This window comes from Thunnus maccoyii, chromosome 19 (genome assembly GCF_910596095.1).
Source record: "Thunnus maccoyii chromosome 19, fThuMac1.1, whole genome shotgun sequence".
NCBI classification, from domain to species: domain Eukaryota; kingdom Metazoa; phylum Chordata; class Actinopteri; order Scombriformes; family Scombridae; genus Thunnus; species Thunnus maccoyii.
Genome location: NC_056551.1, coordinates 2519603 through 2545448, shown reverse-complemented (window position 1 = coordinate 2545448; position 25846 = coordinate 2519603). Strand labels below are relative to the sequence as shown.

The 25846-nt window shown below is 39.6% G+C and overlaps 2 protein-coding genes across 6 annotated transcripts in view; both read left to right on the top strand.

Annotated features, from left to right (window-relative positions):
• Positions 1-1401: 1401 nt before the first annotated feature.
• On the top strand, positions 1402-22702 carry zer1 (zyg-11 related, cell cycle regulator). 3 transcript variants are annotated; one of them, XM_042395120.1, is made up of 16 exons: positions 1402-1587; positions 2677-2894; positions 3051-3201; positions 5387-5841; positions 7315-7488; positions 7578-7692; positions 8951-9097; positions 9204-9377; positions 10468-10683; positions 13472-13513; positions 13690-13809; positions 14012-14127; positions 15415-15603; positions 15919-16016; positions 16346-16448; positions 17405-22702. In XM_042395120.1, the coding sequence occupies exons 2-16, from the start codon at positions 2728-2730 to the stop codon at positions 17490-17492; spliced, it is 2355 nt and encodes a 784-aa protein (XP_042251054.1). In that variant the 5' UTR covers positions 1402-1587; positions 2677-2727; the 3' UTR covers positions 17493-22702. The 3 variants fall into 3 exon arrangements, with proteins under 3 accessions (XP_042251054.1, XP_042251055.1, XP_042251056.1); XM_042395121.1 differs by having other exon boundaries at positions 1402-1645; XM_042395122.1 differs by lacking the exon at positions 1402-1587 and adding an exon at positions 1664-1834.
• A 1531-nt stretch (positions 22703-24233) lies between these two features.
• Positions 24234-25846, top strand: part of LOC121885847 (endophilin-B2-like) — a 34695-nt gene continuing 33082 nt past the window's right edge. Inside the window, exon 1 of one of the 3 annotated variants that reach the window (XM_042395626.1) lies at positions 24234-24499. In XM_042395626.1, the coding sequence (XP_042251560.1) occupies positions 24416-24499 (84 nt within the window). In that variant the 5' untranslated portion in view covers positions 24234-24415. The remainder of the gene's footprint in view (positions 24500-25846) is intronic. The other 2 variants (XM_042395624.1, XM_042395625.1) reach the window with 2 other exon arrangements.

The window sequence follows — 25846 nt, the reverse complement described above, 5'->3', positions numbered from 1 at the left end:
AGTTGCTAGGAGACATGCTGTGACTTCTGTGGTGTTCTCCTGACTTGAGCAGGTCATGGCCCTGTATAGCCTACGGATGTTGATAGAAGACTCCTCTGTCCCACCTCTTTCAACAAGCTAACATAACCCCTTTACAATATTCAACATTTGGGAGGAGTCATTGTGTTGTTAAGTTTGTGTTCCACTTGGAGAGAGGAAACTTATAGCCTAGCTTGGTAACTTAGCACAGATTCCTGCTGGAAGTTACTTTTTGTAGAGTTTGTAGAGTATTTTTAGGATTAAGCAGTGGCCAACAACGTCAACCCAACATACTGACAATCAGTCAGAAACCAAGATTTCATGCTCATTGGAGAACACTTATGTAGGGGAACTGTCACTGAAGAAGAATAAATAAAACTCTTTTTGGTAATTACAATTTTGACTGAATAACTACACAAGTAAAACACAAAGGAAATGTATGCTGATTTCTTCCTTTCAGTTTGACTATAAAGGTTATAACTAATTAAATAAGTTTTTGCACTGAATCCTGTGCTTGTAAACTGAGTGGAAGCAAAACTCTGCAGAAGACACAGATGTGGCTGGACTAATGGGGGCCTCAGGTCTGTTTTGACAGAGTTTGACAAATGGCCTCTTTACAAGACAGGACCTGCAGGACCGAGCCCAGCTGATATTGCACTTTAGTGGTACAAATTTGTAACATTTGTAAAAAAAAATCACAACAAACCTCATTTGCACACAGTTAATCTGTGGCCCTGGACAAATAGGGCCAAAGTAAATGATACTGCATAAAACATGTAACATTTTGGCAAACTACAGTTTATTTGCATTAAAGGGCAACAAGGAGAAGGGAGAACAACTAGAATCAATATACATTTCACTTGCTTTATTCATTTACTTTATATTCATATTTAAATATATATATATATATGTTCTAATTAAGGTTGGTTACACAGAAATATTTCAAAGAAACTAGTCATTTGTATGGACAGACCCTCTTTATATTCCATACATTCACTCTAAAGTATTGCAGTTGAGTGTTTTAAGGTGCTTTATATACTACTTACTAATGCTATCACTACTACAAATGTATAAGTTAATAACACATGAGTAAGAAATATTTATTGGTGAAACAAATGACAGAATAATAAAAAATACACTGTAGATGTATGTAAATAAGAACTTGGAGGAAGAAGGATGGGAGAAGAAGAAGAAGAGGAGGAGGAGGAGGAGGAGGAAGAAGAAGAAGAAGAAGAAGAAGAAGAAGAAGAAGAAGAAAAAGAAAAAGAAGCAGAAGAAGTAGAGAAAGAAGAAGAAGAAGAGGAGGAAGAAGAGGAAGAAAAGGGATAAAGCAAAGGAGGGGGAAGAAGAGGAAAAAGAAACAGAGGAGGAGGAAGAAGAGAAGGAAGAAGTAAGAAGAGGAGGAGGAAGAGATGGGGAAAAAAAAGCAAAGGAGGAGGAGTAGAAGTAGGAGTAGGAGGAGTTTGTTTGTTGACATCGGGCGAAAACGAAAATCAGATGAGTGAAGACTGGTGATAATAACTGAATTTCTCGCCATCATCAGGACACAGATCCTTGGCGACAGCTCAGGTAGAGCTCTGCCTGATGAGCCTGCTCTGTCACACCGCTGACCAGCTGCTCCCAGCCGGTATCTCCACACAGAGCTGTTAGCCTGCGCTAGCCCCAGCAGCTCAGTCAGCTAACATTATAGCAGGGAAAGTCATCGTTAGCCGCAAGCTAATGTAGACGCTGAAATTTACTGGTGATACCGTATCGGCAACTTAAAGCTTTACTTAGAATAACAAGTGCTGCTCTCTGGTATTTTAGGTTGTTGTGAGTGAGTAGACTAACAAGTGCTGTGTGTTTATCAGTAGCTATCTAGCGTTAGTGTTGTTAAAGTAAATAGTTCTACAGTGTCGCTAGCTAGCTCGCTTGCTAACTTAGTAACAGTCTGCTGTGTCTCTCAGGATTCACTGCTATATGTGCTCAGCTAACAAACTAGTTTTACCAACCAAAAGACAGAGCAAGATATGTTACTAGCTACAGCTTAGCAACTGGAGTCTTTCTGCGTAATATTATTAAGACAAAACAATTTTGTTATTAATGTTGAAACAAATTGCAAAGTAGCCGACATTATTTGCTAACAGTAGCCACAGGCAACACAGCTAACATGGCTAAATATGCAGAGCTGTGCAATGCATGCAAAGAGGTTGCCAAAAATGTAAATACAGGCTCTGTTTCTGATGACAGCAAGGCACTTTGACGGCAAAATGTTTGCCAGTTAATTTATTAGACACTGAAAACAACATTAAGAGTTTACTGTACACAAGTTAACTGTGATGTCAAGTTTATGTCTTTGCTATTCCACATCTTTTTTGGGATGGAATGTGATTCATGTGATTGAAATTCTGTTATTCTGTGCATACACTCTAATTTTTTCATTGTCACATTGTCTCTGCCAGTGAGGGATCAGTTTATATTAAAAATGACAAGTTAATCTGAAACACTGATGTTGTCTTTTTGTAACATTTATAATTACAGTGACAGTCATCACTTTGGAAACATGAATTCTTTGACTCTGAATGTCAAGTGGAACTTTTTTGCTGTTTCCCACCAGAAGTAGCCTCTGTAAAGACATTGCACTTAACTCTTTACTTTCTTCAATGCATATCTCCTAAGGTCCCCTGCACTGCCCTGTCTTTGATCTGAGCCGGAGAAGAAGAGGCTAACATGGCAGCCAAAGCAGGAGACAACCCTGACAGCCTCATGACTCTGGCAACGGTCTTCTGCCTGAGGAACCTCAGGAAGACCATGTGCTACCAGGGAGTCAGCAACAAACTCTGTCTGCGCTCAGACATCTTCCTTCCCAGCGAAATCTGCGACAAGTTGGTCAACACGTACGTAACAAGATACATCAAGTTAATGTTTACCTAATTTCTTAAATTACAGTCTGTTAAAATGCCTTGTGGGTGCCGCTACATTACAGATTCCATGTCTGAAAGGGGCTTTTGATTCCATACTGTTGTTGTTTTTTTTTTGTTTTGTTTAAACAGATACATGGAGTTGGTCCACACAGACAGTAACTTTGAACCAGAGGAGAGCTTCTTTCAACTATTCTCAGACCCTCGAAGCACCAGGCTGACCAGGGTACAGCTGAGAGAAGACTTTGTACGTGACAGAGACCTGGAGGCTATTAGAAAACAGGTGAGATGCCGCAAGTTAGTAGAAGAAAGACCAGTTTTTCAGTGTATCTTAAGTAGACCACTTTCATTTTCCAGCTCACCTCTGTGGAATCTGCACTTTTTAAAAGAATTTTTTGTTCTTTAACGTTAAATAGTCATGACTAATAAATAAGCAACAATTGAATTAAAAAAAAAACACCCGTAGGTATTATTTGTTAAGAGTTATAGTTATAAGAGTTATATACTCCAAAACTCCTCTTAATCAGGGCTGTATGAGTGTGGCTGGAGATTTTATTGACAATGTTGGCAACATCAAGCAAATAATTCAACAATTGAAATAAGATTCTGATTGAAATATTGCTAAATTCTGATTGGTGCGTGGAAGTATATGACATCACATTTTCCCAATCTAAACCACTTCAAACCAGTGAGAAAAAGAAAAATACAGAAATCAGTCATCTGAAATAATCAAAACTCTGTGCTCATGTTGGACCCCATCATACAGAGTAAGAAGCTGATTGAGAAAATAGGTTTTCAGGACCTTTTTAAAGGAAAATGTATTTTTTCTTACTACCATTGGTCATCAGCCCGTAATGTTACGATAACATTCTACTTACCAACTTAATCATAGAGACGTAGACACAATGACACCACTGCAAGACAACAATCATATTGTATAAACCTTAGAAGTTATTGATTTAACAGTTGTAAATGTCTATATGTTTTTACATAACTACTAATTCCCCGGTTTGGACCTACCTTACTTGCTATGCATGCATGCAAACAGTTATACAAAGCAATGAACATATGATCATAACGCACAGTTTCAGAACATTCACCTTTATCAAAATAATTCAGCCAGTAAATATAATGTTTTATTGTCTGCATTCATGTTTCTCATTAACTGGGTTTAAGAGGAACACTTTTTGAAACTTAACCTCTTCTTGTGCATGTATGAACCTGACATAAATCAGTTCTTTGTTCTATGTTATAGGGGATTTTCTCAGCAGTTATAGTTGGTTTGCTAGGCTTAACAGGACTGAGAGCAGTTTCTGTTGTAAATCCACAGAGATGAAATTAATATTGCTAACCTAACTCCTGGTGAGGTAGCAAACAAATTAAGTGCATTTTTAACATAACAATTCAAGTGTACAGTGCCTTTCTTCTTTGATTATGAGTGAAATATTCTATGATGAAATCCATCCAAATATTGGCAGTTCAATCTTCAAAACAGGCCTTGGGGTTCCTTCCTGAACCCATAACTTTTATTTATTTTCTTTAGCAGTTAGGAAGGATACCCGACACCTCACCTCACAGTAATGTAGGATTCTTCTTGCAACGGTACTGTTGAGACCTAAGAACTGGAGGGTTGGCTGTTTGGTTTCTGTTACCACTAATTACCACTTAGAGAAATTATGTCATGTGATGATCAAGAAAACTTGGTTGATGGTAAACCTCTCCAACCCCTACTGTCCCGCTACTAAAAGTCCAACAGAAATCACAGTTAACTGTCTCTTTTTGCAGTCAAAATAATGTCAATGTTATTTTAAATGTATTGTGAATAGTTTTTTATTCTTAATTAGCTATCTAGCCTGTCAACTGACGTTAGTACTACATTTTTCCTCAGTGAATGTTTTTTTTCTCAAAAGAAAACACAAGACAAGTGATTCACAGAGCAGATATGGATACTGTGGCAGAAAAAAATTATGCACATCAGTCATTATACAACTTTATATTTTAGAGAAAGGTGAAACGTACCAATGTTTGGTTGCTAAAACACATATTCTTGGTTTGATAGAGATGCTATAAGAGTGAAATATTGACATCTAAAATAAATGATCCAATCTAATGTGTCTAATGATTCAGTGAGTATGGAAACAGTGATGAGTGAAGGATAATAATTAGAAGGCAGACATGACCCCAACAACATACTGTATCTTACTGGAGTAAATAAACTGAAGGGACTGTTAATAAAGTCAGTTCAGGTAGCACATTCATTGTGGTGCAAAGAAAAAAGAAGTCTTCCTCCACCTGCCCCCATATCTTCCTCCCCACACCCTTTTGAATGCAGTTAGCACTGTTGGTGTGTGGGAAGCCAGTGAGGGATCATATCTTCTTTGCAGCACTTGTGACTCCTACTGGTTGGTCTGTCTACATTTTCATGTGTTGAAAAGGCTTAAAATATTGATTTTTTTGTGTTCTGCCAGGACCTGATTGAGCTCCACCTCACCTACTGCAACAGTCTGTCATCCCGCAGCTTGAAAACACTGACCTGCTTCCGTGAGACTTTGGTCTCTCTTTGTCTCTTCGGCTGCAGTCGGATCTTCTACAGGAAAGGTGGTGCCCCGCTCGCCTGCGGCGAAGATACAGAGGACGAGGAGGAGGAGAGCCCTGTCTCTCAGCAGGCATTAGAGACGGACTTTAACTTCCAGGGGTTCAACCGCCTCAGGTTGCTCAACCTGGGTGGCCTACCTGATGAGGTGGATGCTGAGACCCTGCTCAAACCCCTGAAGTCACTCACCTTACTAGATCTGTCTAATGTACAGTTGCTGGGAACAGCCTTTCTGACCCAGTGGAAAGACAGACTGGCATCTCTTGTTCTCTACAATGTGGACCTGTCAGAGGAGTTGGTCAGTACTGTGGTGGAACTTGTCAATCTCAGGTAGGCTCATTTTGTCAGGATGCTTTTGATACATAAAGCATTGCACAAATTAACTGGACATTTCCCAGGTGTGCTAAACCTCAAAGGTGTTGGTGTTGTTTGAAAACTAAATTTTAAATGAAGTTCTGTGTAGCTTCATCTCATTCATCCAAGTTAATATGAAATTGTCCACTGGACTGGAGTTGTAGAGTTGAACTCATTTCATGACTCTTTCAACAGGCTTCATCACCTCTGCTGACTGGTGATCATTTTAAACCTCTCTGAGTTGTTAGCACCATAAAAGTCATCAGAACATCATCAGAGTCTCAGATCAATGTATGAAACCAGTTGGGAATAAATGTCAGGATGACAATCAAAGTAAACAGTTGACAGTTTGAGTTTGCGCAAGGTAGAGAATAGGATGAAGCACATTACATACATCATTACTGAGGCTGAACGATTTGAGAAAAATATATAATTGCGATTTTTCTGCCCAATATTGTCATTGCTTTTTAAATTATATTTTCTATAAAATTAACTACAGTATTTGTATTTGTGGTTTACATAGTTTCTATGTCATGTCTGACAATGTTTTAATATCTGACTGATGATCCCTGATGACACAGCTGACAGCTCTGTTTGAGCTGAAGTTACTGACAGACTTGACAGAACGAGCTAAAGGATCAGATTCAGAACTTTTAAGGTGACAAGCTGAAAACAATCATATGATGAGCCTTTAAGCTTAACAGGCAATCACAGTGTTACCACTTGTTTGTGTTCCCTTTTTTTTAAAAGGTAACATATACTAGCATGCGCAGAGCTTTGTACGCAGATCTGTTCAGTTAACTAATTAACATTGACTTTTAGGCTAATTTGTGATTTTTGACTTTGGGCTACTGGGCTCGCTACTTTTATCGCCAACCATTACCACCCTACAAATCAGCTGACTAGGATACCACAGACTATATCAGAATGTAAACAATTACAATATTAGTTTTCTGTATGACCCCAGGCTCATAAAATGCGAGTGTCTTCTCTCCACTTCTTTTGCTTATTTGTAAGAATCTGGTGCGGTCACATGTGGCTTAACATTACACAAACTGAGTGAAATGTGAGCTTCTAGACACTTCATTTAAGCATATAAAGGAACTGAAAGAATTTCTCATTTCTGAATGATGCATCCATTGGTATCAGTTACAATAGATGCAATACAGTTGTAAATGAGGTGAAAAGCTTGTATCAGGCATTACAAAACTTTGTCAGATCTATCATTTCAGTGGTGTACAGATAGAGAACCGAATGCAGATAAATATGTTAGCATGGTTCTACAATATCTAATGTAATCTATTTATGTTATCCTTGAGCGACCGACTGTGAATCAGTGTTTATAACTGACAAAAGTGAATTCTTATTCTTCTCAATATCCAAATTCATCTGTAGTTCCCTTTACATGCCCACTCATCATTTAAAAAGATAAAACCCTGTACTCCTCAGGCATCTTGACATCTCGCGGGAGAGCAGACGGACCTCTAAGTCCAAGATGAACAGGAAAATCCTGACGGCCATTGTCCAGTGTCTGGTCAACCTGGTATCACTGGACATCTCAGGTCACATCATGCTCGACAACTGCACAGTTCCACACTTTGAAGAAGCTATGGGTCGGCCAAGGTGAGTTCGCAGAGCTTACAGTGGATATAAGAAAAGATTCAGACACCGTATGAGAATTTCTGAACAATCCAGGTTTCTCTCTTATTCAGCATTGAGCCGTGCAAGAGCAGTATCTACCCTTTCCAAGAGCTGAAGAGGCCCCTGCAGTTTCTGGGCTTATACGACACAACCCTTTGTAATGTGACACACATCCCTGCTTATAAGGTGACTTAACACACACACACACACATTACAGTTTTGGGGCTGATAATCGTGATTTTGTGCATCACAACTGAAAGGACTTAGTCCATTCTCGTCAGGGCGAGCTGCTGTTGACAGATAAAATCATATGCTGTGTGATATTTAAGTGTTCTGATTATTTGCTTCCTGATCCAGATGTTTCCAGTCATTATTAACACGGTTTCATTAACATGTTTCAACTTCAGTGTCACAGGTGTGAGTTGGGCAACATGATCATTTTAAGAACAAGTTGTTAATGTGAAGGAAACTGAGAACAAGACCATGTCAAAACCTATATATCACATGAGGTCCCAAGGTAATACTAGTCCCCTGTGAATAGTGCTGTGAATGGAAGCGCTGTAAATGGCCCATGATGACGTAATAGAAAACTGTTAGTGCCGATTCATTTTGAAAGAACAATGGCTAATGGGGAAACTCCAACGCAGCCAGCCAACCAATGGTATAACTTCAACACCCATCAGCTAAAAAGTTCATTGCCAATAGTTAGAGTGTATTGTTTTCAAGGTCAGGTCATCCAGGAGAGTCACTTCATTCTTACAAAGTTCATTCATCTCTGATAAACTCTGCAGTCTCTGTTTGAGGAGTTTAGAGTCCATGTTTCCAGCGCTGTCCACCACTCTTTCACCAAAATTGTGCTTTTAAAAAAAAGTGTTATCATGTTTTTGTGCAAAAATATTTTCAGCATACACAAGAAAGAAATAGTTTATCGATGGACGCCTATTTCTGTTGTTGTAGAGGTTGACCGGTGACATAGGTTTACCTTTTTGTGTGGTCCGTTCCCAGCTTGAAAGAACATATACAAGTGTTAAACTCAAAATTGTAGAACAGTGGTTCCCAACCTGGGAGTCTAAACTGCTAAAGGCATCTCAAGATGAGAATTGAGGAAATCTCAGAAGAAAATGTTGTTTTCTTTTCTAATGTCTTTAAAAAAAATCTCAGAAGGAACTGCTCAAGATGACAACCTGAAGAGAAGATTGATACCACCTTTACTTTGGTTAACTCAACCTTTTATGTGATAAAAGAAATGACCAGTTCTTCCATTTTACGTTAGTCCATGCAGATGATGGTGATCTGTCACAACATACAACAGGTTATTCCTCGTTGAGTAAACAGTACAATGTAAACTGGTAAAAGCAATCAAGAGATTTAAAACTTCATTCTTTAAACAGGTGATGTGTGCACATTGATAATCCTCATTTACAGCTTTTGTTGTTTTTTTTAGGTGACTGGATCAAAGAATGAAGACCAGGTCCTAAATGCCATTGAGACTTACACAGAGTTTCGTCCTGAGCTGGCACACAGAGCCATCAATCAGCTGTTTGACATCGCCAGGATACAACACTGCAGCCAGCTGCTCCGAGCTTTACAAGTAAGATGAGCACCGCTGACGTTTTTTCCATTTTGCCATGATTGTGCATTTTATGCCTGCATCACATTCTCATACCTCTCCTGTACATGTTCTGTACTTGTTTCAGCTTGTCATAGCAGCATTGAAATGCCATAAATACGATAAGAGCATCCAGGTGACAGGCAGCGCCGCTCTTTTCTACCTGACCAACACAGAGTACCGCAGTGATCAGAGCGTGCGGTTGCGCCGAGAAGTCATTGAAGTGGTACTCAATGGAATGGAGCAGTACCAGGAGGTCACTGTAAGTCTGTGTGTCTGTGGCCCCATCACCATATCTGATAAAGCTTACAGTTTATTCGCTATTTTGCATTTGCAGTGCTGATCACATTTAACATTTGAAAGAAACATGATTACTTGATCACACAACACAAGTGTTTCCAATGACATAAATGCGTCTTTGTGGTTAGCATAAGATTTTTATAGAGGCTCTAAATGCAGCAGCCCAAGCATAACACTCATCCCCGGTTAACATGATGTCTACACAGAAAGCGCTTCAGCTGTGTTTTTCAGCCGTCAGTCTCACAAACATCTGACGGAACAGATACGCGCCTTCTATTTTAATCAATTCAGCTGTCTACACAGGCAGCGTATCGACTTGTCTTTCATTCGTGGTTTACAAGTGTAACTGCGACCTAAAGCATATTTTCACACTTCAAATCTATTTTCCTCTCGCATAACTACAGTGGACTGTGTGTTGGGCTCTGAGCGCTGCCAAAATGCGCCTGAAACACCTCATGTAGAGAACAATGGAGGAGTGAAGCTGCTGCTCTGCTAATGTTCCACTTACTGCTTACGCCTCACCTCCTGTGTAAACACCGTGTTGGTTAAGAGGAAGCATTTATCAAAACTATTTAATACTCATCCAGGTGTCTGACAATAGAAACAGAACAATATGCCAATGTCAAACCTGTGTATCAACGTGAGGAAGGAGCGTTCTCCTTAGTAAAGCTCTTAATATTGAAATCTAAAGAAAACATGATTAGTATATTATATACTGTAGGTATGACTATATGTTGCCAAATCAATGGTTATTAAGGCAAAACAAACTTTATATAGTACATTACATTCCAGGGGATAGTATATATACTGTACATGTACACATACACACCATAGAAACAAACAGTTAGAACAATCCGATAAACGTTAAACACAATAAAAGAAAAGTAATCAGTTTAATGTTGGAGCACATCTAATACAATCTGGCAAGGTATTCCAGCGGCTGAGACCACAAAAAAAAATCATCTAATTATGATCAGATCAGGCATATGTGAAGTACATTAGAGTTTCCACTTTGGGTCTTGAACCTTCCTCTATATGTCTCCCTCCACCAGGTCCAGAGGAACTGCTGCTTGACTCTGTGTAACTTCAGTATTCCAGAGGAGCTGGAGTTCCAGTACAGTCGCGTCAACCAGCTGCTGCTGAAAATCCTGGAGCCGGCCAGGCAGGAGGAGTCCATCCAGAGAATCGCCGTGCACCTCTGCAATGCTTTGGTCTGCCAGGTGGACAACCATCACAAGGAAGCTGTGGGAAAGATGGGATTTGTCAAGGTAACATCAAGATAAACTTTCCTCTTTTGAAGCTACTCATATTCTTGACAGTTGTCCATAAAAAAATTGCTGTTCTCTGAGATCAAGTATCAAAATTGTGAGGTATCAGTTGTGCTGTTGATATTGACTGGTACTTTTGGGAAAAAAACATGTCAAGTTAAAGCTTATTTAGTTAGATTTTATAAATCCCTGTGGCATTTGACCCCTCCTAACTATTTAGGACCAATGGGCAGTCACAATACAGAGCCCAGGGATCCACTCCAGTCATCAGGTCAGTTACTTGGTCAACGGCAAAGGCAGGAGTAGGAGGGGTGGCAGAGAAGCAGAGCATCCAGGGGAAACCTTGGTGTAAGGGGGGGGGGGGGGGCAGGCACCACAGTGTGATGACTGTATTGTAGTTATTGCAGCCCAGGTATCAGTTGTGTCTCTTTGTTGGGGTTCTGTAGTATTCTATCATTTTGATGACTATATAGTGTATATAGACACACAGTATGGGATATCTAAGGTTAAGTAGTTATTGGATTGTGTGCTGTAGTTTCAAGATCGGAAGGATCGGTGTGTAGAATTTAGTGGCATCTAGTGGTGAGGTTGCAGATTGCAACCGACTGAATACCCTTCCCCTCATCCTCCCCTTCTAAGTGTGTAAGAGAAACTACGGTGGCCATGAAACTTGTGAAAAACGGTAAAGGACCTCTTTAGGGCCAGTAGGCTCTTTGAAACAGAGATCCCGCATTATAGCTGTAAAGAAGAGCCATCATTAAGTCACCTTCGCTTTTTTACACTGAACCAAACAAAGCCGGCATACTGCCGCCCCTGTGTTTGCTTTTACATAGCATGCCGGCGTTCCGGATTCAAAGGTGTGGTGTGTAACACAACAGCGTCAGCTCCCTGTCCCGCTATGCTGGTTGTCCCTTTTACATAGATGTCTATCCGGCTCTGTGACTACCCCCGTAGCTGGTTTATTGGTGGAGCAACTCTGCCCCTCTACTCCGTGTCCATACCTTTATACAGAACAGCGAGGCAGAATAAAGGCGCAGCATTCCCGCCTTGAACAGGCTGTGTAAAAGGGCTAATGTTTGGTTTGTCCATTCGGGGCTACTGTAGAAACATGGCAGTGCAACATGGCAGGCTCTGTGGAAGAAGACCTGCTAACTATGTAGATATAAAGGGCTCATTCAAGGGTAACGAAAGCAATCGTTATTTTTTCAGGTGATTATACAGTAATTAAAACATACTTATCAGTATTATATTCCATTTCTGCCAATAGATCCCCCTAAATCTTACACACTAGTCCTTAAAATGAGAGAGAGAATGTGAGGTACTTTGTAAGCTTTAACAGTAGAGCTAATATAGATGAATATCATGAGATGATTATTCCCTCAGTAATCCAACTCTGTGATACAGAGAGTAGTGATGTAATAAACAGGGTTTAGTTGCTGCAGTGATGATGGAGCAGCATGACTGTACAGAATGTCTCTGTAATCAAGTGTAGTTTTTTCAAGTCAGTTTTATAGAAGTACTTGAATTTTTTTGGACAAATGTTAATTAGGAATCTTAAATGACAGTCAGCTGTCAAGACGAAATATTTTTATGACTCAAATGTGATTTGACAGTGAAAGTTTTGATGGCAGGATAGTCAGAGACAAGAGCCTGAGTTGGAGTGGAGCCAGGACTACATAGAAGTGTATCATCTGAATAAAAATGGGCATTAAAGTACTGATGAGCAAGAATAATGGTATTTATCTGTAATGTAAACAGGCAGAAACCTTTGTGGCAGCTGATTACTGATGGCAAGAGGGCTTTACTCCTGGTGCAGGTTGCAATATAAATTGGTTCATTGGGACATACTGTTTTCATACTAGGGGGTGTCACGATTTTCCAAATCCACGATTCAATTTGACTTCCGATTTTAAGGTCACGATTCGATTTTATTTTTGATTAAAACTTTTTTTTCAGCACTGACAGCTATGCCATTGTTAGACTATTGAGTCTTAATTTGTAAAGATCAACAGATCATTGGTTTTACGCCCTGACAACTGTCATTTACACTTTCAAATTCTTCTTTAAAAGGATACGCTACATGGTATCAAATGAGATATAACTGCCATATTTTTGGGGAATGTACCACACTAATGCCATATGGTCAAATTTAAATAATTATTTAAAATGTAATAAAAATAACTTATTTCACCTCTAAATTGAGAACAAACTGTTAAACACAAAAACCAAAAAGAAGAACCACTAGATGGCAGAAGGGTACAACAACAGCTTGAGTTTCCCTCATCTGCAAAAATGCTCCTGCTTTTGATTTTGAAGGTCCAAATCAAACGCTCATTTCGATGGATTTTCTATTTAGAATTGAAATCGTGACAGCCCTGCTTCATACATACAGACCGGTCATAAAGCCGGATGTGATATCAGGCAAACTGGCACAGAACAACACAGAATAATCCAGCAAAAATGTTCTTCCTGACTCTGCTCTAATATACCAGTTGGAAGACCACGTAGCATTTTTGACTCACTGTTGACCTCACAAGAATGGGATGGGGGAGACAATTTCTACTGTGGTTCTCAAAAGAGTATAAACTGATGAGCAGTGTCTTACTTAATAAACCTTCCAACTGGATTCCTGTAACAACACACCCACACCAACACAACCCTTTGCCTAGTTTTTGCTCTGGTTTACTGTCAGTCTGAAATCCCCCTCAGACAGCTGGCAGCTGCTGACTATGTTGAAAGTTTTCATCATTTTAATATGTGATTTTTTTTCCCCCCCACCTGTTCACAGACCATGTTGAATTTAATTCAGAAGAAGCTACAGGACAGAATGGTGAGTCTTAACTTCTTTGATAGTTTCGGTTTTAGCCGAGCACGTTATTCGGTAGAATATTATGCCACGTCTCACGAGATAGTGTCTATTATGAATGGAACGGTCATAAAATGAGCATGCTTCCACTATATATCTGTCTAAGGGGATTCTTGCACTGTGTGTTTGTTTCCCCTCAGTGTGACCAGGTGATGGAGTTTTCCTGGAGCGCTCTGTGGAACATCACTGATGAGACGCCCGACAACTGTCAGATGTTCCTCAACTGTCGGGGAATGAGTCTGTTTCTGGAGTGTCTACAGGTCAGTATACTGTCCCAGTCTACTCTGAAACACATACATTCACTTAACTGCTGCCATAACTTGTTCTATACATGTGAGGAAAAAATGTTGTAGTGTGTACCAGATGAAATATCGTGATTTTGGACTATTAAGTCAGTAGTCTGTTAGTATTTCCACTGTATAGTAAAATAAGCTCTACTGTCTTTGCATCATCTTACTCCAGGAGTTTCCAGACAAGCAGGAGCTGCACCGCAACATGCTGGGGCTTTTGGGAAATGTTGCTGAGGTCAAAGCTCTGAGGCCACAGCTGCTCACCCCACAGTTCATTACTGTATTCAGGTAAGAGAGCTGTGTAAAGTGATTCTAGCATTGACAGAGCTGTTAAAGCACTCGCTGTTAACACTTTTTGTGTTTGTGTCGCAGTTGAGGTTCAACCGGTAACTGATTGATTCTTCCAGTGCACCTGTCAGTAATAACAAATTCACCACCCATAAGGAGTTTGCTCATTACATTGTCTTTGCAGTACAAGTTGGATATTCACATCACCTGCTGTTTGACACACCGCTCATAGAGGATCATGAGCTCTTAATTTGATTATCTACAAACAGGCTGTCATAACTCCAACCAAACACTTTGACACAGCTTGAATTAATTTGCAAAATAGCAAATAGCTGTCAATCATTTATGTGTATAGAACAGAGAGTCTTTATGTGTCACCACCAACTTCAGTCTAGTTGCCTTAAATGTAACATGCATTCACTGCTCAGACTAATCAAAGCAATAGTTTGACTTTTTGGGAAATACACTTATCCTCCTGCAGAGAGGTAAATAAGAAGATTGATACCACTCTCATATCTGTACAGTACATAATAAAGCTACAGCTAGCAGCTGCTTAGCTTTGCTTAGTTTAGCTCAAAGACTGGAAACAGGAGGAAAAAGCTAGTCAAGTTCTGTCCAAATGTTACAGATTTCTTGGCTGGAAGCAGTAACTTCCTATAGTCTTAAGGTGGTTGCCTGGCAACCTCCTGACAACAAGACTCTAAGAAGTTACTGTTTCCGACCAAGAAATAGTCTGGCACATGACCCCTCATAAAACTGACAGTTCTAACATGTTAATTAGTGCTGGTAGATGGATGTTGTTATTTTGGGACAGAATCAGTTAATACATGCAGCTTAGCTAACCGGCAGCTAGTTGTAGCAACCGCTTGTAGCTAGTTGTGTATTTACTGGACAGATGGAGAGTGGTATCCATTCTCTCATTTAACTCTATGCAATTTTTCCATCTTTCCAAAATGTGGAACTATTGCTTTAAAACAACAGCAAAATGTATAATTTTACTTTGCCTGCAGACTCTGCAGTCTAGACTTAAAACAAAGTCAGGTCTAGCTGGTAAACCCCCAAGTGAATAACACATGCTGTTACATACTATACCGTAGCAATGACTCCATGACAACAGGCTGCAGAATTCACAGGCTACACACGGAAGAAAAAGTATGATCATTGCACTACAATTGTCACATCAATGCCCTTACCAGAAGATACTGATAAACTGCATAAACCCTGTATTGGTTTTGAGATTGAGATGATCTGTCTGTTTTATATATTTTTCCTCTCACTCTTTGACAGTAACCTGCTGGACAGTAAGGCAGACGGGATCGAGGTGTCATACAACGCATGCGGCGTGCTTTCACACATCATGTTTGACGGGCCGGAGGTTTGGTCGATGGAAGAGCCACGAAGAGACACAGTGATGGACAAGATGTGGGACGCCATCCAGAGCTGGGACGTCAGCTCACGCCGCAACATCAACTACAGGTGAAAATCTGCTTACTATTCCTCTATTAATGCCATATCAGAATCTATTGTTGTTCATAATGTATTTTATAATGAAACAACAAAATATTTTATATAAATATGCCATAAAATATTGCAGTAAATGGATGAAATAATTGAAAATTCAATGGTAACACTGGTCACTGTGAAATTAAAAGATCCACTTGCCCACTGTTTGTAGATAAATAGATCATTTCATGTAACGATGAATGAAAAGAAAATACGCTAGAGACAGAACTGAGTTATACATTGAAGCCATAGTCTGTTTGAATATTTAAACTGAGTTTGTTCTGTCAGGTCATTCGAGCCCATCTTGCGACTGCTGCCTCAGAGCATCTCACCTGTCAGTCAGCACTGGGCCACATGGGCTCTCTACAACCTGGTGTCAGTTTACCGTGAGTATCTGGAGGGCTTCAAACCAGGCACAACATTGAGTGTTGACACCATCTTAGATGTTCCTGAACCATCAACACTGACACACTGGAATGTTTCAGCTTGTTCTTCACTTACAGCGACCTTATAGTACACATATTCAAACTTGTACACTAGATTAACATACTGGCACATACTTGTATTGTGTAACTCATAATTATAAAAATATGACTTCCATTTTCCACTTATATTCAGTTACATACACAGCCTCTCTGTACTGCTGTCCTGCATACAATAATGCACATTAATAATTCTCACAAGCTTTGTAAGTATATTGATTTTCTTTCTGCAGCAAGCAAGTATTGTCCTCTGCTGATAAAAGAAGGAGGAATAAGCCTTCTGGAGAAAGTTTTGGAACTGGACAGCTCACAGCCAGAGACCAAGGACATGGCCAGGTAAAACTGACATTTTATAAGCTGTGCTTGAAAGAACCACTTCATTATCATCATTATGTACTCTTTGTGCTCGTTAGTGTTGTCTGCAGCTTACAGGAAGGCTCTGTTTGACAAGATCAATTCCACAATACTAGTTTACTGGTTTCTGCTGTCTTAGCCAGTAGCGACGTTTACAAGAATGAGCCAAATCATCAAAAAATAAAGCTTAAGAAGCTAAATATTATATTTCTTAAAAATGGTATCATTTTTTCTTGCTTTAGTAGAGGCGCTTTGAGATGGTTTTAATGGTAATAGTTTAGCTTTTGAATTCAGACTACAATTAGGTCCCCTATTACAAAACTCTGTAGTTGGTCTGCTTTTCCTTCACACCACAAACAAACCACATCAAGAGTTTGGCTAAAAGCAGACCAAGACCCACCTTTTCAGACAGTCTCAGTCCACTTTTTTGCTCCTCACCAGAGTGAAACTGGTAGCTCTCACACCAGCCTACACAAACAGAACCAGAGTTAGTTTCAATCACATCAAACAGGTTAGGTGTGAAAGCACCCTAAATAGCATTTGTAGATTATCAAGTGGATTGCATCATTTGACAGTGAAATCATTGCAGTGCAGGCATAGAATTGACTGTCTAAGGCTGTTTTCAAACCTATAGTTGGTTTGCTCTGGTCCAAATCAGTGGATGAGTTGGTAAACTTGGAGAGATTTCCCCTCGGTTCAGTTCAAACCGCTCCAGAGTTGTTTGGGACTGGACTGAGACCACCTCCTCTAAAGGGTCTTGGTAGAGTTTATTTTGGTCTGCATCCAAGAGCGATTACTGTGCTACCCGAGCAAATCGCACCAAACAAACTAGAGTCCGATTCATCCCGGACTTAAAAGTGCAGGTATGAAAATGTCCTAAGAAGCTCTTGGACAGAAGCCAACATGTAGCTCACCTATAAAATATTTGTATCTTTCAGGAAAGTAATGGAGCAGTGTGAAAACTTCAAAGAAGACCCCATGGAAACAAATCATGGACAGGAGGTAAACTATGGACAAAGAGGTTGAACCACAGGAGCCCTGGTTCCCTGCAAACATCAAGCAAACCAACCTAAGGCCCCCTCCTACTGTCATCACCACAAGGGTCAATGTGTGCATTCTTCTTCTTCTTATCATTATTATTATTATTATTATTTTGTAGAGCAGAACCGTGTCTCTGACCCTCTTCACAGCAGTTTGGACAAAAACTTAATATATGACACATAGGAGTTAAGATGTGGTGCATGGTGTTTTTTTGTGAGGGTGCTCACCTTTGCTGCACATAAGCATCTCTTCTGTTGGGGATGGGTTTGTGGGGGTGGGTGATTGTTATCTCTAAGTGTGTGTGTGTGTGTGTGCGCGTGTATGTGTGTGTGTGCGTGTGTGTGTGTGTGCGTGTGTGTGTCAAAGATTTAATGACAGAACAAAACAGTTGGAGTGACACATGATTCTCAGCGGAAGGACACAAAAGCCCTCCGCAGCTCACTACCGTAAACTGTGTGACATTGAACGAAAGGCTAAAAGGCCATGCAGTGTGCTGCACCGCCTGCAGAGGTGGCAGCTCTCACCCTGCTCTCTCACAGTCGCTCATGCTTGTGGAGGCCACTGAACTGTGGACACGTGTACAGTGAAAATTAGCCATCATGCGTGTAGGCTGCAGAGAAGCATCATACTGATGTCGGGAGAGAAGTCTTCCCAGATGGACTTCTTTGTTATATATGTAAATATTCTCTGTTTTGTCTCATCCTTTTACTGTGTGTATGTTTTATAATATAACTGTAAACACTCATGACTTTACTCCGTATTTAAATTTGTTTAGATTTGACTGACGTGTGGTCAGTGCTAAGAAACTATATACAGAATACCCAATCATTCAAATGTAGTCTAGCAATCCTGGATACTCTTTTAACGGATAATTTAGATGTAGTTCAACCTCTGTTCTCTTTTTATTATCTGGCATTTTAACCTCATTCTGTTCATTATTCTTACCGGAAACAGTAGTGAGCTTCAACTATCAGTGAGGTCAGAGCACCTAAAGCAGATACACTATGTGGCCAAAAGTATGCGGACACCACAGGCCACCATGCGCAAAGCCAAGTATTTATAGAATTTTTTTTTTTTTTTCCAGTTTGGCATGGAAGAACATGACATAGCCTTGACCGTAACCCCACCCTTCATGGTGAACAGGAATGCGGACTGTGAGCCAGACCTTTAGGATCATTTTATGCTCAATCAGGACTAGTTTGCATGCAGTGCTTATAGTTCAGAACACTCGAAGGCAGAGTGAAAAGTTAGACATCATAGAGAGGAGGGAGATATCATTTAAACAGGGCACACATTTCCTCAATGTCTTCATGGTGTGGTGCACTCAGTTTTTCACAGGATTTTGAACAGGGGCAGAATTATATTGTGTAAAGAATAAAAACAGCTCCACACAGCTGGCCAATCACAGCATGAAGTGGGTGTGAATGTCGGATTGTTATTGAAATGGCAACACACAGCCTCCCCGATCCAACGTTGGAAAGGTTGTGAGTAGGAGGTTTCCGAAGCTATTCAACCGACATCATCACTCGACCTTTCTGTTGGACCTCACTAACGCTCTTGTGGCTGAATGGGAGCAAATCCCTGCAGCCAGGTTCCAACATCTGGTGAAAAGTCTGAAACCAGAAGACTGGCAGATGTTAGAGCAGCCCATAGTTTCGAAACATGTCAACAATCATTTATGGTTGGAATGTTCAGGTGTCCATACACTTTTGGCAAAAAAGTGCTGATGAGCTTTTAATTTACATGTTTGTGGCCTTTTGTTTCTGCTCACTCAGTACCTCATTGATACTAGATACTGGATGGTGGTGGGCCCAACACAACTCACAATGGTCAGATTACTGCTGTTATCTCTCTGCATCAACCATATGGTGAGTTGTCATCAAAGCAGAGATTTGGCGGTCTCTTTAGACAGGATTTCACACTGTAGATGACCGCTTTGTCGTGACTATATAGTTCAACATACATACATGTTATGAACATGTAACACTACAGGCAGCATCTCAAATCATCTCCAGTGTTTTGTCCTCAAGCTCGACCTTGCTCCCAGTGGCCAAGTACGATGCCAGGAAATAAAAAAGAAGAGGTTGAAAAAAAAACAATTGTCCTTTAACAATACCTGATGACTCATCAGTTTTACTGGTTGGTCAACATGCTGCTAACTAACTGCTTCACTTAAGTCAAACACTTTTCTCCTGAAAAGCTAATGGGAGAAAAAAAAATCACATGTTTAAAGTTGAAAATGGGATGATCTGTTCAGGAAGTAATGTCTGGCTCTCAGAAATAAGATTCAGTCATCACAGAGGAGGGAGGATGAGTTGATTTTGACCGGGAATAAACGAGAAGACGTTTGATTCCCAACTCTACTGAACATTTTGCCAGCAGGTTAAATTTCAGCTTGAGCTATCACAGCTCTCACCCTCATGTAAACCGATTTGTTTTTGACTTAAGTTTACTCGACCTTTTTCTTAACCCAAATCAAAGACTTAATTCTCTCCATTTGCTGTTATAAGGTACCCTGTGGAGTTCTCTTGTAAAAAAAAAAAAAAAAAAGCACATTTATGTTTACATTAACTGTTTCTCACCAAAACACGTTGTGTGTATGCTTGAGGTTTACCAGATATCTTGAATGCATTTCCTCATAAATATGTTGAAAACCAATTTAAAAAAAAAAAACAACAACCTGCAAATGTTTGTTAGCTCACAGCCTTCTTCTTTGCCTTTGCTGGCACGTTGCTATGTTTCTTGGCGCATTACTGCCGCCAACTTTCAATGAGCGGAATCGTGTAAAACTGCAATGTATATACAGCACTGTCCATGTGCTCTTGTATATATATATGCACTTTCATGCAAGCCCAACAAAACAGAATGCATTCATAAAAACAGTGCACAAAAATTCCACAGGGTACCTTAAACATGACCCCAAGTAACAAGTTAATCCACAGGCATTTTTCACTGTATGACACTGATACATTTACTGGAAGTGTTGAATTAGGACATACCATTGCAAACAGAATTCACATTAGTCCCAAATATCAAAGGCAATATCTTATATTCAGAACAAAAAAAAAAACAAATCTCAACAGTAGCTGTCTGAATAGGGAACAATAGCTTTAGTTTAGAGAGTGGAACATACCAGTGAGGCATAGAAATACACCGAATTTTACACTTTTTAAAAACATGTTTTAACACTTTAATTATAAACCGTGCAGGTCATCTCATTTTAGTTCAGTTCAGAAGTACAACAGACTCAACATGTCTTCCATTGTTTACCATAATGAGATGGATATAAAGAAGGCCACAAATAGTACGCAGCAGGAGTTCTCATATTCACAGGACAGTAAATGATGCACCCATGAAAAATGTCACTGTAATATGACTCACATAAGGCAGACTTCTTATTTACATCTCCTCGCTTATAACAATAGTGAGCAGAAAAATGATTTAGGGGTAAAAAAGTTGTATATTTATTCAGTTTGTCACAATATTATAGTTGTCATTTCAGAGTGTTGGTTAGGGATGCAACAATTATTTCCATTATTGATTAATGTATTGATTATTTTTTCAACGAACTGATTAATTGATAAGTCTATAAAGTGTCAGAAAATAGTGAAAAAAAATACCTGTTCCCAAAGACCTGCAATTTTTTTGTGTTGTCCAACCAAAAGTCCAAACCCCTAAAATATTCTATATACACTGATTATAACAGAAATGCTGCAAATTCTCACATTTAAGCTGTAACCAGAGAATGTTTGGCTTTTTTTTTACTTGATAAATAACTTACAATTAATTATTAAAATTGTTGTCAGTTGATCTAGTGTGAGTTCACTCACATGAACTGAGAAAGGAGTTATTGTTAACTTTTACATTGATCAAAAACATTCTAATTTTTCCACACTCACCAGCCACAAGCATGTCGCTTGCATGTCAAGAAGTTCTGTCGGCAGCGCACAGTTCCATTGATGTACTCTGTGTTTGAATACAGCTATTTGTTTAGGTGCTGTCTTTCCACCTTGCTTTAATCCTCATAACATTGCATTATTGCAATTGTAGTCCTGAGTTTCACCAGGGATTCCCAGGACTTTTCATAATGATGCCAGTAAAGGAACATGCATCACCAAGTTAGATTTCATATCAACATGAAAAAAAGTTTTTTCTCCTCAAACTCTAACATGTGTTGGTTTAGATGAACCAGGTCAGATATATTGCACAGTGGTTTCTAACATGTTGCACACTGGCACCACAGTGTGTGTAGCTGGAGCTGGTTCCCAGTATCAGCCTCTGTACAGTGTGTCACTCTCAGTTTCCTACATGAATACAGTTAACTATTTTGTTCATGAGTGATGCCTAACTGATGTTTGTTTTTTAAAGCTATATCATATCAGTTGATGCTCCGTGTTGGGTTTACTCCCTGACTTGCGTTCCTTGTTCTCATGTACAGTTTTTCTTTGTGTGATTTATGGGAATCTTGCATTGGTACTTGCGTTGGTACAGCTCTGTTTCTATTGCTATTTTCACATTCACGTAGGCAATTGATGTGAAATGAAAAGCTTTATTAGAGACTCACTTCATGTTTCTGTCTAGAGTTCAAATGTGTGGATATTAAGGGGATTTATCACGATTTCACATATGATCAAAACAAAAAGCTGTTAATCATCATGAGTTTTTAAGTTCTTAAGAATGACACAGTGTCATTGTGGGGGTGGTAGTTTACGTGTGCAATTCTCTCCAGAGAAAGTGTTGGACATCTTTACTACAATATCCACCACTTATTCTCTTTCATTTGAAGTCATTGAATGTTTCAATTTATGCTTTTCTGGAAGAAATTATGTTGAGAGTTGAAAAAGCGCATGGATGTCAGTGACAGGTAGCTACTGTCGGGAGTTGACTGTTCCTGATTATTTATAAAGTTATATGTGCTGAAAAAAAAAAACAAGTTAAAGGTAAATATTGCTTCAGGAGAACTGCTGTGTCACAAACTGTTTTCAAATTTCATCTACTAATTTCATAATGTTTCTGAAGTCTGTCGACACTCTTACTGATTTCTTTTGTAACTGCTGATAAGTGTAATCCAAAACTGAGTGAAGAACATTTGATCCAAACAGTATGGAATTCCAGTTTTTTTTTCCTGATCAAAATAGTACCAGGCCATTAGTGTAAAGATATGAATAAGCAATAAAGATGGAGTGGTAAAAACACTGGTATCTTGCATTGTTTTTCTTTCTTCATCCATGAAGAAGACCTTGACCACTTAGCTTCCAGAAAAGGGCTGCAGGCAGCTGGACCAAAATCCATTTGTAGCTTTTGATCCTTTATTAATGATCTGATAACGTTTATAATTGCAGTCTTGATGGCTTATTAGAGGTAAGAAACACGGGACCCTATTCATCAACACAGGGCCCCTGAGCCTGAACTGAGGAGCACCTTTGTAGTATCATGACCTGATTCATGAAGGTAGTGAATTAAACCTCTGCTCAAATGTCCATTTACATGCTTTTCCATTTGCTGAATGAAGACTGTGAGATGTATTTAAAAGCTCAGAAAAGCTATTAAGTGGACCTTCAAACTGATTATTTTCTTATATATTCAGTTCCGAAACAGTCAAGACTGAGCTTCCATACTCAAATACTGTATCAAACAATATCCCAAACAGATGCGATCCTAATCATTCCTCCTGTTCATACTGACCATTAGAAGATCCCTTCATAATGCACTTACAATGTAAGTGATGGAGGACAAAATCCACAGTCCTCCTTCTGTGCAAACTTACATTCCAAAGTTTATCTGAAGTTATATGAAGTTTCAGCTGTCCAAATGAGTCAAATCAAGTGAATATCTTCCAAAGTTGCAGACTTCTTAGTATAAAATTCCTTCTTTGTGTTTTCTTGTTGCGCTGCAGTAGAGTGACAATGACACAAAGAGGGAATTTTGTACTAAAAGACAGTAACTTTGGAAGATATTCACTTGACTTCTCTAACTCAGACAGCTGAAGCCTCATATTAGAGATTTTTTGCATGGATTAAAGACTGGATTTTGTCATCACTTACATCATAAGTGCATTATAAAGGGATCCTCTAATGGTCGGAATGAACAGGAGGAATAATTACAGTGAGGAAAACCTGTTTCAGTGTTCATTTGGGCACCTGACTGTTATTTTAAGTCACACTTGGGAAATTGTGAACCCATCCTTTAATCTAAAAACAAAAAATGACAAACTGTGACAGCAGACTGGATTGGAAGAGCAACACTGAGGTCGACCACAGGACGGGAGAGCAGACTCTACTTCTGGACATCCTTTAATGTGTGCAGCAAGGTGTTGCAAATCCTTCATCACATCAATAATTCATCTTTCCAGTACTGTCTATGAATTAACATCTATTTGCATGTGAAATGCTGCTGTATATTAAAGGGACAATTCGCCCAAATTATAAAACAAGTAAACCCCCAAACAAAACATATTTTCCATGAATGTGTCAATGGAACAAAAACATTTTCTCACCTCCCTCTACTGTAGATAATTTGAGTTTTATTTGTTCATAACATTTAAAAATCACAGTTATAGTGATCCAGAACTGAATACTGTTACTCTGAATGATCAACAGACCTCACTGACAACAGTTTTCATTAGAATTCATTCACACACTCTCCATGAAAACAGTCAACATCATATCCTATATGTCTGGATGCGGGTGTGTGCATATCCAGAGCTCATCCTGCAGCTACAGTACATGCAGCAGGGTGTCAGCAGGGAGCCTGCAGCCCGCTGCTCTGGTCTCTTTAACGGCAGGGCGGAGGGCAGATTTCCGATCGTCCATGAAGCGGATTACGGCTTCAGTCCTGCGTCTGCTGCTACATCATCTCAGCTGATCCGGAGGATTCCCTCTGCAGGGAAACAAACAAGTCGTGCCTGTATGTTCAGCACAGAGCCCGCCATGGACTTCAACGTGAAAAAACTGGCTTCTGATGCGGGGCTGTTCTTCACCCGGGCAGTGCAGGTAAAACACACATTTATTTATTTCTTTTTTTTCTTTTTTGCACGCGTCCCTGCAGCAGGTCGAGAAGCCTCCACTAATATCCTGATCGATTAGCCGTCATAGTGTAAACGCATCCTGCATGGATGAAACATGTCTGCGGGCCATGGTGCTCGGTTTATACAACACATACCAAGCAGACTGTGTTGTTTGAAGTTATTTCTGTGAATAAAAAGCAGATATATTTTTCCATGTATTTTGAGGACCGCGGTGAGCGCTGTAAGCCGATAAAGGTTTGTCGAGCCTCGATCCATTATTGATGGCTGTGATAGAGTGTATCAGCCGTGTGCCAGCAGCAGACTCCCCGCTCCCTCCAAGTCACCAACATAGAGGCCTTCTTTACAGAACAGACAGCTGGATGTTCATTTTATAATATAACCTCTTTTATTCATGCCTCAATATTACCTCCAGCCCTGATAGCTGCCGACTTGGCACCAAACTCCTTTCAGAAAACTGTCAATTGAATGAATCCTTGCGTAATACCAACTGCGGATAACTAGTAGGACAAGACTTGTTTCCAGTCATCAATCAGCGGGATCAAGTAAAAAATTCGGCGTACCTGTAATACACTAAGAAGTATTAATTTCAGTGAAATAGTGAATTTTTAAAAAAAAATATTAGTACTTAGGTAATCGGTACTTTTGTAGATATACATGAACGCCTTGAAGTAGCAGATTTTACAAGGGGGATTCTGTTCTGCAGTAGTCAGGTGTATGTGACAATACTGAATATTGAATAAATATGGTACTATTTATCAGCTTTAGTCAGAGCTGAAATAGTACTGTACAGTGATGAGAATAAATGAAACTACTAATGACAGTTATGTAAGAGAGGTGTGCTTAATGGGAATATGTTTGAACTCAAATGAACCTCTGGGGAGCTAGACCAGTGCTGCTCTTGTTGATGCAGATTGTTGATTTGACTGCAGTGCAATCATAAGATACGCTAAGTTTCGGTGCTGTGATCACACACATGCCCTAATGTTCACAAACAAGTGTTTTAGCTACTTCAGCTACTTCACATGAATGCAACAAGTTCAGTTCAGATTTTTTGGAGGTTGTCTAAAGGCATTGTGGGAAACACAGGAAACTACTGACTGCAGAGGAAGCAGGCTGAACGCTGCACAAAATAACTTCTGGAATGAACCTTGACATTTTAGGCTACAAATTATATTTGCCATATTTTTTACCACTTCCATACATCTGTAGAATGACCCAGGGCAGGATAAACCTGCTTAGGGGGCCAAAGTGGAGCTGTGGGCCTCTATTGACCCCCTAGTTCCTCCCATTCCCTTTGCATAGTTTAATATCC

What these genes read in the sequence shown, in the direction of transcription:
- zer1 (XM_042395120.1), top strand. Translation starts at nt 2,728, where the DNA reads ATGGCAGCCAAAGCAGGAGACAACCCTGACAGCCTCATGACTCTGGCA. An exon ending in CAACCTGGTGTCAGTTTACC is followed by an intron (nt 16,017 to 16,345) that starts GTGAGTATCTGG and finishes TTCTTTCTGCAG; the next exon opens with CAAGCAAGTATTGTCCTCTG. An exon ending in GAGACCAAGGACATGGCCAG is followed by an intron (nt 16,449 to 17,404) that starts GTAAAACTGACA and finishes TGTATCTTTCAG; the next exon opens with GAAAGTAATGGAGCAGTGTG.